Source organism: Kryptolebias marmoratus, linkage group LG2 (genome assembly GCF_001649575.2).
Source record: "Kryptolebias marmoratus isolate JLee-2015 linkage group LG2, ASM164957v2, whole genome shotgun sequence".
NCBI classification, from domain to species: Eukaryota; Metazoa; Chordata; class Actinopteri; order Cyprinodontiformes; family Rivulidae; genus Kryptolebias; species Kryptolebias marmoratus.
Window position 1 is genome coordinate 12,882,585 of NC_051431.1, and position 13,653 is coordinate 12,896,237.

The 13,653-nt window shown below is 40.0% G+C and overlaps 1 protein-coding gene across 1 annotated transcript in view; it reads left to right on the top strand.

Moving 5' to 3' along the window:
* rsrc1 (arginine/serine-rich coiled-coil 1) overlaps nucleotides 1–13,653 on the top strand; it is a gene marked incomplete at its 5' end in the record, with an annotated part of 112,375 nt that overhangs the window by 15,921 nt on the left and 82,801 nt on the right. Inside the window, 1 exon segment of the mRNA XM_017429030.3 lies at nucleotides 7,246–7,443. Within this exon segment, the coding sequence (XP_017284519.2) occupies nucleotides 7,246–7,443 (198 nt within the window).

Sequence of the window (13,653 nt, forward strand, 5' to 3'; positions counted from 1 at the left end):
CCCCCATGACTCCAGCTGCTAATGGGTGTCACGTCGAATTGCGACTGCACCGAGGTCAAAGGTTGCGGGTGCACACCAGACGGCCAAGTTTAGGATTGCGACGAGGAGTGACGCTGGTCATATGTGCCACTAAAGATGTTAGGTTTCTACACATACAGGGTTAAACGACAAACACACACACACCACTATGCACATATACTCGCATGCATGCACATGGGAACCATATCTCTCTGCAGAAAGTAATCTTTTCGCTCATCGTTGGCTGGCTGTTGTAGGTTCATATAGATCTGAGGAGGCTTTGAAGGTCTTTGAACTTTGCTAAATGACTTGACCTTGTGGCTTGTGGCTGAATTCAAGTTTCTGTGTGCGTGCGCGCGCCTGTGTGTGTGTGTGTTTGTTTGGGTGAGTATGGGACGTAGTGAGTGGGTGGCCTGCATGGGGTCTCATTTCTGCTTCACAGCATAGCAGGGCATTGCAGACGTTTGTGTTGACGACTGCTAAATTAAAAGCAAACTGAAGATTATGACAAATCTAAACACTGCTTTTATGAAGCAGAGGGGAACGAAGAAAAAAACATTTCTTTGAATCTTTCATGCTTCGGCTTTGCTGTGTTAATTGTGCTCACAATCAGCTACTTCCCAGTGATTCCCTGTGTGTTATTTAGTGTGTGGATGTATATTTATGTTTCAGTAGGGGTGTGCACAGTGGATGACGGAGTTTGAGTGTGTGCGTGTGTGCATGTTCTGTGAACCGGAGGAACAGATAATGTGGCTGCTTGGAGGGAGGAAGCAGCTTGGGAAATGATTTCAACAGCTCTCATAATTAGAGGAATATCATAAATTAAACTTGTGTCTGCCGTTGCGTTTGAAGAGCACTCAAAAGTAATAAATTCTGGATGGTTAACATATTTGCATTCCATTCAGCACGCAGCGTCAGGCGGGAACAGCTGTTTTCCACGTCTTTTGGCAGCAGGAAATGCTCATTGCTCACTCAAGGTGCTTTTAGATACATTGAAATGAAGGGAAAAAAAGGAAAGTGACTTTTAACTTGAACATGAAGCTGGTGCTACGAGCCTCTGTCACTGGAAATAACTCAACGGGGAACAGCGCATTAATGAAGTTCTTCAAATGTTGATCGTCTTAGTTTCAAAAGGCCCATTCCCCTTTTCATTTTATCTAATGCTTGGAAAAGTTAACTGGCTAGCTCTTTTTGTAGTTTAGATACAGTTGGAGAGCACTTTTTTGTTTCATTATTTACATTAAGTTAGTATTGTAAAATATACTTTACAGTTAAATGTTTTACTGTTAATTTACAGCAAACTATAGGATCCAAAATTTCTATTATTTATAGCATAATATTTATATTTGTTGGAAAAAACAAATTAATTTCATCCATCCATTTGTCCATTCATTTTCTTAAGTTTTGTTTATTTATATAGTGCCTATTCACAACAAAAATCCTCTAAGGGCACTATACAAGAGAAAAAGCAAGTCCAAATCATAAATCTAATTCAGATCCAGAATCAAATCCAGTTACATTTAGTTCATTCTGTTGTAATATATTGCATTCACATATAGTATGTTATGGAATGCCAGCTAGTAAGGAAGACAGTAGATTGTGTTGAATCTTCACTTCATTGCAATTCCCCATTCTGAGCAAGTACTCGAGCGACGGTGGAAAAGAACAACTCCCTTTTAACAGGAAGAAACCTTCAGCAGATCCAGACTCAGGATGAGCGGCCATCAGTCTCAACTGGTTAGAGTTTGACTGGAAATGGGATATGGACACGTAGAAACAAGGAAGGCTTTGTCCAGATGTAGTTTCTGTGGGAAATAAACAAAAAAAAAAAAAAACAGATTAATGACAGCAGTAATTGCAAATACAAACATGGAGAGTAAAGATGCTGCAGAGTGAGGAAATGTGGTTAGTTTTTCATCCAGCAGTCTAAACCTGTGGCAACATAACTAAGGGATAACCCAAGACTTCTAAGCCAACCCTAACTACAGAATTTATCAAAAAGGACAGTCTTAAGCCTAGTCTTAAAAGTAGAATGTGTGTTATTCTCACAGACAGAAACTGGAAGTTTGTTCCACAAGAGAGAAGCCTGACTGCTACTTTTAGAAACTCTTGGAACCTCAAGTAAACCTGCAGTCTGAGGATGAAGTGGTCTGTTAGGAAAACATGGAACAGTAAGATCTTTAATACAAGATAGACCTTGGTTGTTGAAAGCTTTGTATGTTAGAATAATTGAAAGCTTATCATTTTGCATGCCTTTTTATGCTACTTCAGACTTCGAACCATTCAGGGATATGCATTTGAGTTCCTTCTTTTTATTGATCCAGCATCCTACTGTCTGAATTAGTCTGTGTAAGTGCAGATCCAGGCTGTTGCCAAATGCTAGTACAAATGCTTTTTGGAGACATAATCCAAGTTTAATCTTGATTTTGGCTACAATTAACTACTAAAAGTATTTGCTCTGCTTCTTGGGTAGTCACCTTTGTTTGTTTTATTTTTATAAACTTTTTTTTAGTATTTAAAATGCTCTTGAAATGACAGTGTTATTAGACTGAATATAACACTGTCTAATAAAAAGAATATATACATGAGCTATCATTCTAAAGTCTTCATTATTATAAATGTATAAACTGTAATGGAAATTAATGAAACACAGAGATTAGCTTAGGTTTATTTCAGGTTATTTTTACTGACACATTTTCTGTAGGTGCTCTATATAAGAACATTTTAAATTATGCTAAGATGTGAATAACTATTGTTTTTTTCAGTTTTTTTGTTGTTATGAACCAAGATAGTTATTTTTATATATAAGATCTGCATCACTACTTTTTAGCAAATGACTGGTCAGACAGGTCACTGCCGCCAGTGTCTAGTGAAATAGAACTGGGTTAAAGTTTCATGGCCATCAATCATTGCTGTGCTACACTGGCCTAATGGACATGCACGCTCCTTAGGGCATCATCACTGAGGAGATGGGCTCTGTCCCTAGCCATTATGTTGGTTTTATATACCTCACTATTACAATTCAGAGATGAACTTTATTTTGTCTTCCCAACCCAGGTTGGCGGTTTGGAAAACAGTATGAATGTCCATCACTGCAGCTCAAATAGGGGCAAGATAAAGTTAAGAGAACAATGTGGATGATTGTTTTTGTGTGTGTGTGTGTGTGTGTATTTATGTGTGTATTCATGTGCTTCCTGTCCCTACACAGCCTACTATGAATAATGATTCGACTGGGGTCAGATTCCTCTGGAGACGCTCACCTGTATCTGACACTAGTGGTATCGCGTAGCTGCCATTAATGTCCAAATTTCAGTGAAAACAGAAATAGAATACAGATAAAGGTAACACACCATCCAGCTTCACACCCGGACACATAATTACCCCAATGGGTTGTGGTGAGGGATCATATCCCAGCACGCAGTGGGAGGTCAGCGGCGATAAGCTTCAGCCCAGCTCCCAACATGGAGCATAATTACTCTATTGATAATTCACCAGGAAAATAGTCCCAGCCAATTGCAGAGCTCCGATATAATGGATTGGACGATGAAACGAGGGACGAATGGAGGAAGGAGGCTGTGAGGGGGCGTGCGTATGTGGGTGAGTTACACGTGGGGGCACCCAGCAAGGGCCTTTTATTAGAAATGAAAATATGTTTAGGTCATAGGGGGACCCATTTTCCCAGGAGATAATAAAGCCAATAAAATGTAAAGCAGGGGAAGAGCTTGGAATGGGGTCCAACTGTGGCTGTTTATCTGTGTGTGTCCTGCATTAGCCCATTTATTCCCAGCCTCAAATTAGCTAATCATTCTCCAAGGGGAAGGACTTGGTCAGAAAATTGACATTTAGCAGCATAGGCTCACTCTATTAACTACAGTAAATTTAATTTGCTGCACACCCCAGAAGTGGGCTGTTTTCTTTGCCATAAGAAGGAGAAAAGGAAGGGAGACTGAGAACTAAAGAGAGGGGTAAAGAAACTGTGTTTATTGTATCTTCTGCTTCTGGCCACAATTTGCTTGGCTGTTAATATAGGATGTAGGCTCGGAACACTGCAGTTCTGGTGCATTTCCTCATGTACTGATGATTATAAACACACACAGCCATTGTCAACACATAGTTTCTCACATCCAAAGTCTGGTTTGGGTCATTGCTGGATTGTCTCTAGCTTATAAAATGCTGATGGTTTTGTTATTTGTTTTTTCAAGGTAATTTTCTATCCTTAGACCACTTTCACATATAACTTTGAATCAGATTCTTTTAGGTATTTATGTACTATAATTTTTTTAAGTGGCTGTCACAGTGTGGGCTCTGCAGAATGCAGTAAGTGAGGATGTACTCAGAAAAATCATACTACAGATTAACAAATGCAACTGCTAAGATGACCAAAGCGTCATTGTAACTACTGGGATTGATAGTAATTTAACTGTCTACTGTATGAACAAAAACAATTTCTAGCAGTAGGAGTAATATAGTGCATCTGAATCTGCAACTGTACCTCACTGGGTTTTCGTTCTACCTTGTGTTCTCCTTTGGGACATTTCTAGAAAACATCAAAAGGGAGGCATCTAAGAGACATCCTAATCAGATGCCCAAACCACCTCAGCTGTCTGCTTTCAATCTGGAGGAGCAATGGCTCTACTCGGGCTCCCTCCATATGATGGAGCTCTTTACCCTGTCTCTAAGACTGAGCTTGGACACCCCAAGGATGAAGTGTTAAATGGGTTGGGGTAAGGGTTGGTATATAGATGAATTAGTAAATTGAGAGTATTGTCTTTTGTCTCAGCTCTTGTTTACCACAACAGCAGAAGCAATGGCCTAATTACTGCAGACTGTTCCATCTGTCCATGTCTTCGATGTCTTTCTTACTGTCATCACTTGTGAATAAAACTCCAAGACACTTGTACTTCTCCACTTGAGGCCAAGACTCACTCTTAACCAGGAAGCATTTCACCGTTTTCTGATTGAGGATGGCCTCAGACTTAGAAGAGCTGACTCTGAAACCAGCCCCTTCTCACTTAGCTGTGGAGTACTCCACTGAGGACTGACGGTCATGGTTTTTAGACCAACAGAATCAGGATTTCAGTGACTACACTTTAAGATCCTGTCCATGAGCACCACAAACAGGATCAAAGAAAAAAAGCAGCCCTGGTGGAGTCCAACCTGCACCTGGAACAAGTTCAACTTTGCTTCGAGATTGTGGACATAGCTCGCGCTTTGGTTATACGGGGACTGATATCCTGTAAAGGTGCACCCTATACTCCAGTAAGACCCTCCACAAAATGTCTCAGGGGACATGATTGTAAACTATTTTCAGATCCACAAAACACTTGTGGATTGGGCTATCAAACTTCTGTGACCCACTCAGCATGGGTAAAGATTTGGTCCACTGTTTCATGACCCGAATAAAAAACAGTGCTTCTCGTTAAGTCGGGTTTCAACAATTGGTTGATGGTTCCTTTTTAACACCTTAGAGTAGAATTTCCCAGAGACTCCAAGCAGTGTGATTCCCTCAATAGTTGAAACAAACTCTCCAGTTCTTTATAAAAGCTGGGTTGAAGGCAAGATTCCTTGTGTTCTGATTTCTGGCATCATAAACTGACTTGACTCTTCAGTGCACCTTGTAAACATGTTTAATTGTTCTTCAAGTTGAACATTTTAACACAGATTCCCATTTTGGATTGGCCTTTAGTGGTCATTTGAGGAGCTGCCCCACTTTTATATTTCATTAGAGTTTTGCAGTTTAAGCATACATTTCAAGCTCAACATTTGAAATGGATTAGGTATGAAGTATCTCAAAGATGTTAGTCATTTGAAGACCTCAATTTAAAAAGAAATATGCTCTCTGTCAGCTGCACCTCAATGGTGCTGAAAAAATAAATCTAGGATAGTGTTTTCTTTCTCTCGTTTGCCTTTTGACTGAGATCCCTTTTATGGAGAGACTTTGGCATGGTGCAGTGACTCTCCAGTGATCAGGATCGCCCAAGCCTAATTGATTGCAACAGTTGTCGGAGTGTTGTCTGTTAGGTTGGTGACAGGTGTCTGAAGAAAATGATTAGTTTTCTGTTGGGAGAGAGACAGCTCTGGATGTCCCAAACTGCAAACTAATAAAGGGGGGAAAGCAATAAAGCTCATGGACAGCAGGTTTGACTGTTTTTATAGACAAATCAATAAAATGATAGATGATGGAAAATAACGGCATCTCAGCTGCCGATTTCTACTGGGGCTACAAATCATGCCCCCCCTTCCCCTCATACACACACAGATATGCTCGTCACACAGAATGCAGACACACACACACACATCTTTGTAGAGCATGTTGGTATTATGTGTTGTGACACATAATTGGGTTTATAAGATGAGTAGAGCGCATTGAGAAATAAGTTGCACTTTGAATTAGCTTTTTCTTGGTGTTTAAATCAGAGTGCTAATCTTTGTGTGTCATGGCTAACAAAGTAAATCTTCCACTGTAAATCTTTTGGAGACCAGAGGGGCAGTGTCAGGATCAATACCGAGGACAGGTCTTCCTCTGAGCCAACCTCTAATTGGCTCAATTTCTGTGTGTGTGTGTTTTATGGTGTATTGGTTTGTATATAACTATTATTACGCCCAATGAAAGATGAACCTTTCTACTCCTGGGAAATTTAATCACAGTGAGTTTTTTTTTTCCCTTTCCTTTTTGTTTTGGTTTACAGGATGCAAACATTACATTGTTTTTATGTTATAATTTAAAGTCACAATCTAGACCAAGTTAATCTTGTTTGTCGTTGACTTTTACAGTAGATTTGATTTTTTTTAAGGTCTTTCCATTTAAAAAATCAGTTTTAATATGTTATTTACTCAAAAAAAAACCCTACCTCAATATGCTGATATAGATGTTCTATTTTGACCTTTTGTTTTTACTCAAGTTTAGATGTTTTGTATGAGCTGACACTTGTTTGTTGTGACATTTTCATTATAGAATTTTACAATCAACAAAGAATGAATCAGCTACTCTTTTCTGCACCCAAAGAATGTGGTTTCCTTAGTGGGAATGTTACACTTAGAATTCCTGTTTCTGTTTTTTGATACTGTTGCCATTCTTATTCATAAATGACAGTTAAATGAAAGATTACTATGGCAAAAAGAAGGTCGATTTGACTGAAAAGTCATACTTTCAGGACAATAACATATTTGATAAGAGATTCAAAAGCTGTAATCTCCATCGTCTTGTCACCTCCATCCTCACCACAGGAGGTCTCGCAGTGGAAGCGGAAGCCGAAGCCGCCGAGCAAGCCACAGCCGGAAAAGGAGCCGCAGCCGCAGCAGAGACAGAAACCGTCGTAAGGGCCGCGACCGGGAGAGGGAGAAAGACAAGGAACGAGACAAGGGAAGAGACAGAAATAAAGACAGGGACAAGGACAGGAGTAAAGACAAGTCAGAGAAGAAGGGGTAAGTGATAAGTTCATGACCATATCTACTGCACGGAGCAGAATATGTTGATTGCTGTTATACACATACAAATCTGGAGCCCAGTGTCAGTTTCTCCATCCACCCATCCATCACTCCATCATCTCCTTTTTTTTCCCCTCCGCAATCAAACATTGTAATGTCATACAATTCCCTGCTGAAAGAGAAAACGTCATAGTGGAATACAAATAGATGGTCAGTGGACGTGCTGCGCAGGTTCAGTTTGTGATAATGTTTTGGTCACCAGATGCTGCCTGACTTATTTTCTCCCTCTGGAACCAGTTGCAATAAGTCCAGAGAACATAACAAGATCTTTTGCACCTTCTGTGTCTTGGTTGCCCGTGCCAGGGAAAAAAAGTAATACTAAGAACCTGTTATTGAAGAAAGAAAAGTTGGCATTCTTATTTGCAAGTTTGTGGCCTATGATGACTGTAATACAGACTAGGATCAGGTTTAGTGCGGTGGATACTTAACAGCTGTACGCTCTGGTGCGTTTATAACTACCTTAGTGGCATTTCTTTGCTTATATCGGAAAAGCATCCTCAATCCCTCCCCGAGAGGTAATTCTCTAATGTTATGGGAGGCTACTGTAATAATGCTGGTATCCAGTAGTTGTCTGTCATATGAAATAGCACAGATGTACATATCAAACCCTGGATCCCAAGAGTGACGCAGGCCAGCATCTGGTCTACACATCTTTTTAAGAGACTTAAGATCACTGGGTAAACTTAATCCACACTCATACTTTGTTGCTTCAGTCAAAGGTTTTCCTTCAGGATGTAGTGATGTTGTATCTCAATTAGACCTTTCTGGTTAAATAAAGACAAGAAAATAGTCAGCGTTAATGTTTTTGCTCAATAAGGGACCCTCTGCAAAAACATCAAGGCTTCAGTTTTCTCTGAGCAAACACAGCACAGAGGTTTACTTTTAAAGGAAAAGTGTTCAATTTATTTTAAGTTATTGCCTTTCTTAGATCACTATCAGGAAAACAAATAAAGCTAACAGTGAAATGTAAGGCCAGCAGACTATATCTATTTTCTTATTAGGGCTTCAATATCCTTTAGCATTGATACAGATCTTTTTTTCTTTATCTCTGACCCTGCTTTAGCGGGTCTGTGTGCATTTCTGTCTGCTGGTTTGTGTGTTTGCATTTTCACCTGTGGCAGTGTTCATACATTTCAAACTGTCTGTAGTGAAACCTAGTTTTCCAGTTTGGTTAAACCTTCATAGATGACATGTGGAGCGACTTAAATCTGTTAGACCAGGGTTGGGCAATCCTGGTCCTCGAGGGCCACCATCCTGCATGTTTTACTTGTCTCTCTGCTCCAACACACCTGATTTGAATCAGTGGGTGATTAACGGAAAAAGTACAGGATAGTGGCTCTCCAGGACCAGGGTTGCCCTTCCCTATAATTAGACACAACTTTACCACCAAACACCTCAGATTGCTAGATCATTGACATAAAACCTTTGGGAGGGGCCTGTAATGTCAGGCACATATTTTCAGGTGGTTCTTTAGGTGCAGATTCTTAATCAGTCAACATCTTGTTTTCTGTGCCGTGTTCCTCAATGTTTCAATATTTTTTTTCCTGAAGTATAGTTACTTGACCATATATTTGAGTAGTTACAGTTAAATGAGCATTTTAGGGTTAACTAAACATTATCAGGAAATCACTAAACACAGTCTTCTGCAGAAAGTCAGAAATAGGTGATCCGTTTAATGTTGATTCGGTTTATTCAAATTATTTTGTAAAACCTGCTTGACAGTTGATTTTACTGTTATTTCCCAGATGTTTTGAGTGGAGTATAGGTGTTTGTACAAGTTCTGTCTTCCACGGGAGAAAGAAAGAAGAGCTTTATTAAAGAACATTTTTCTTCGACTATCTACTTGTCTTAATGGTGATGGAGGCAGGCTCTCTATAAGATCTTCTCTCTTTGGAGCCAACAACATGAAAATGCACATATTTTTACACTCTAATTTCATTTACATCCAGGTTTTCTTCCTGGATGAAGGGAGGGAAGCGTGGCAGTGTGATGCTGATGGCAGGGTGGGGCAAAGAAGAGGCTCAGGAGCTTTATAGTGCCTGTCAGGATGAAAAAGGGGCCCCTCAGAGCGGCACCCTGACACTGACTCTATGTGTGCGCACATGTGTTTGGTGTTGTTGTCATTAAACATTTAAGACTCCTCTAGTGTGACAGCAGGCAACTTGGTGCTCCAGCGGCATGTTTTCATGCAAAATTTATTGAAAAAGACGAGCTGTTGTAAAGAGATCTTGTTGCCTTTCACCAGTGGCAAAGGGTAAGTGGGTGATTGTAGGGTTGTGTGTGTCTGTGTGTGTGTGTGTGTGTGTTTATGCAGGTTTGTGAGCAAAGTCTGTAGATCAGATTTACACCAAAAAAAAAAAATCACCTCTTTATATTTCCAGAGAAAGTAAATGCATTGCAGAATAATTTTGTTTATATTTTTCTCTATAGTGCCTGTTTTTTTTTTTCTGGTTTGTGTAGTTGTGAGCTGAACAAACTGACTTTCTGACATAAATTTGCAGCTTCATTGGATGTGATCCTGATTAAATTCTAATAAACATTTATATTAAAGTGCATGTAATTAGAATGTTGCTTTCAACATAACAATGTTTTGTATTATTAATTGTTGTAGTGGCTCTGGTTTTAATTAAGCTTGAAGAAATTTGTTATACTATGAAAGGAAAACGGTCAGGGCTCTCTTTTTTTTTTTACCACACACATACACACAGGCATACTTAATCTCACTCTTCTTCTTTTCTCTTCCATATCCATCCCTCTCCGCCTGCTGCACTGCTTCATTAAATAATTTTTGTGGTTTCAGAAGAAGTGTTCACCTTTTTCCTTGGGGCAGTGTCAGGCTCTTTCCTCTGTAGCAAATCATCGTGGTAGTAGAAAAATGTGAGCAGTCTCTCTCACTTCACGTCCTAAATCAGCGAGGTCTGTCCAATTAGGCTGATCTCCTTGTCTGTGATGGGTCACAGGAGTGCAGTGGTCCATCTTACCCATTTCAGGATCAGCTGGATGAGAAATGAGCAGAAGGTGGGAAGTGAGGACTTCTTATTGCAGCAGAAAGCCGCAGTGTTTCCACACATGCAAAACAGTAACTGTTATGAGTTAAGGATTAAAGAAATTAAAAAGCAAAAATCTTTTATTAAAGTCTCATGTTCAGTTCTTTGTTTAAGAAATAATTATTGCTCACCACTGTGAAAGGAGGGTGATCATGTAGTTTTCTTTGCCTGTGTGTTTGTCTGTCAACAAAAATGTCTCATGAACCAGTGAACAGGTTTTCAAAACTCCCAGAAAACAGTAATTGGATACATCAGCAAATGACTAATTATTGGAGTCAACTCAATTCTAATAGACTTTAGCAAACACAATAAAGATTCTAAGCTCATCATTTAAAAAAATATTGAGCCAAAATTGTGTGTTTTTGTTCAGAACTTTGGCAAACAGGGGGAATGGCAATACTTCAAAATAATGTTACCTTCAGTCTTCAAATTTTTTTTCCCTTGCTACAGAGAAGCTGAAATTCTAAAAAATGTCAAATTTGGACAAAATGATAGTTTTACACCTATGTAGTGTTTTTTTTCTGAGATTTAAAGATTTGTGCTCACCAACCCACTGATTGCAGAATGTCTCCGTGAATGTGATTGTTTGATAATTGCTCTCACTGCAGAGGTCCCATTAGGACCAGCAGCCCAGAGTTTGGTTAGTTTTTCTCCATCACTCAGCTTTAACCTCTGGAAGGCTAGATGCTGTGAGGCAGGAAAAATAAAACAAGACTCAACATCCAAGCACATAGGCACATTTGCACTTAGTTTTGTTGATTTTTCTCTCCCTTCTTGCCTTGCTCTGAGGAAATGATTGTCTGCTTTTTTGCCTCTGTAGAACATCTATCAGCTCATTAGTTTTGATAATACACAGAGAAAGTAAGTGGGGTTTGTGTGTGTTTGTATGTAGCTCCTGCCTGCGGCAGCCTCTCGGCCTGCTGGGAATGTGTGTATGGGTGGTGTGGATGGGACCACTGGCTGCTGTGTGTTGCAGGACTCTAGGCTGTGTCTGGCACTGGGAGTGGGTCTGGGGAGGTAAAAGAGACTTCAAACGCCGTCCTCGGAAGGTTAGGATACACTCACATTGACTTAAATCAATGAGCTGTAAGTGTGTGTTTTATTTGTGTGTGCTTTTAAGGAGAGGGGGAGCTCAGTGGCCAGGAGGAAGAAGATATGTGTGTGAGGCTAACGCAGAGTGGGATGCATGTGTATAGTGGAGGGGGGGTCTGGGTTAGTGGAGGAGGAGTGATGCCTACCTGAAAAGGGTGGACAGCACACACAAACACACACACTCAGGTCCCAATAGGAAAACACATGCATATACTGAGGGGTGCAGCTGTAGTAGTTTGTGGCCTATGGCTGTATGCAATCATTAGATGTTTTTTTTTGTTTGTTTGTTTTGTGTTTGTTTTTTCCCCCACACAAAAATAAATTTAGAGTAAATGGAAAACAACCTTGTGATCTAAAATAAATGTCTAACCATTTATACTAAAAACCAAAAAATAGTTTGAGATCATTGGTAGACCAGTGTATTTATAGAAAAAAACTGTTTTACTGTTTGTCTTAGCTGGCTCTGTGCACTTTCTAGTTTAATGCAAAAATGGCTTAATTAATGTCATAATTCTAGCTTAATACAAGTTTCACAAGATCCACCATAAATGGATGGAAGGGCTGCGCAATACATTGACAATTTATTGCAAATACAATATCAGTGCACAACATCAGTATCGCAAAGGACTGCTTAGACTGCGATAAATATGGGCTGTTTTATTCCAACTTTCATTATTATACTTGGCCAATCAGATAGATTCTTTCTGCCTTTAAAGATGCTGAGGTACTAAAGCAGAGCAAGTGCTGTGACAGGACAGAAAGAGAGGAGTAGGGAAAATAAGGATTTATTGTCATTGCAATATTCAACAACATTAGAACAATTACACGATTCTCTGTAAACATGCAGCCCTAATAAATCGGGATGTTGACATCTAAGATAAGTTTCTAAAATTTATGCCCATTGGATTGGTCCTATAAATGTGGAATTACTAATTTAGCGGTAGAAGTGCTTTCTGCATGTTGAAAAAAGTGGAGGAAAAGTTTAGGTGTCAGTAACATTTTTGGTTACTTATTTAAACCTTTCAATTTAAAGGCTGGTAGAAGAGCAAGTGGAGTATCAGCGACATGAACAAGGGTACGAGCAATTGTGACTGAATTTGTTTATTTTTTCCAATTGATGGTTTGCAATAATTTCTTGAGATTTAACAACAGGTCTGGACAGCGAGTACTGTTGGCCAAAAAGGAGATTAGCCTGTGTTTTAACCAGCCTGCTTCAGCCAATTGGGAAGCCTAAATCAATGGTTTATGCTAAAATTATATTCCCTGAACCACAAAAACGTGTTATTTTTTAAAAATTGAAACGACTGTTTTCTTGTACAAAATAATTTTCTTAATATTTAATTGTAGTATTACTATTAAAGTGTCAAAAAAGTGTAAAAGTAGCCAAAAGCTGACATCCTTTTTTTTCCGTTTTTAGTCCTGACAGTGTGTGTGAGAAAAATCTGGCCACTCATACTCGCAGGAGAGACACTCGGAGTGAGCGATAGAGAGCTGTGACAATCCACTTACTGCGCTCTGTAATCTGTTTAACCATTTACCGAGTTGTTAAGGGAGTATGCAAACACTCACACAGGAGCAGAGAACACACTGGGAGCCCTGCAGGCTGGAGCCGTGCACAGGAGACGTTGCCTCCTGAACCAGGTAGCCGTTGAGTGCGGGTTGCATATTTAGAGCGACTGCGCGCGCGTGTGTGTGTTGTGTCCATTTGTGTGTTGATGTGTTTGAGACCTGCTGTAGGCACTGAGAGAAGCCAGGCCTGGAGCGTGATGACAGAGACCAGCCCTGGCCAAATAGAAGATCCTCCAATCCAATTACCCTCTTCCTCTCTTTTATTTCCTCCTCTTTCCTTTCTCCTCTCCCTCTTTTTACAGCCCCGCGTTAGCAGGTGCTGGTGGTGGGAGTCCCGGCTGCTGTTGAAGTGGCTGGCTGCTCTGCTTTATGGATCAGAGGAGGATGCAGGCAGGATTATAAGCAGCAGGTTATGAGCAGCAAACATGACAGTCCAGCC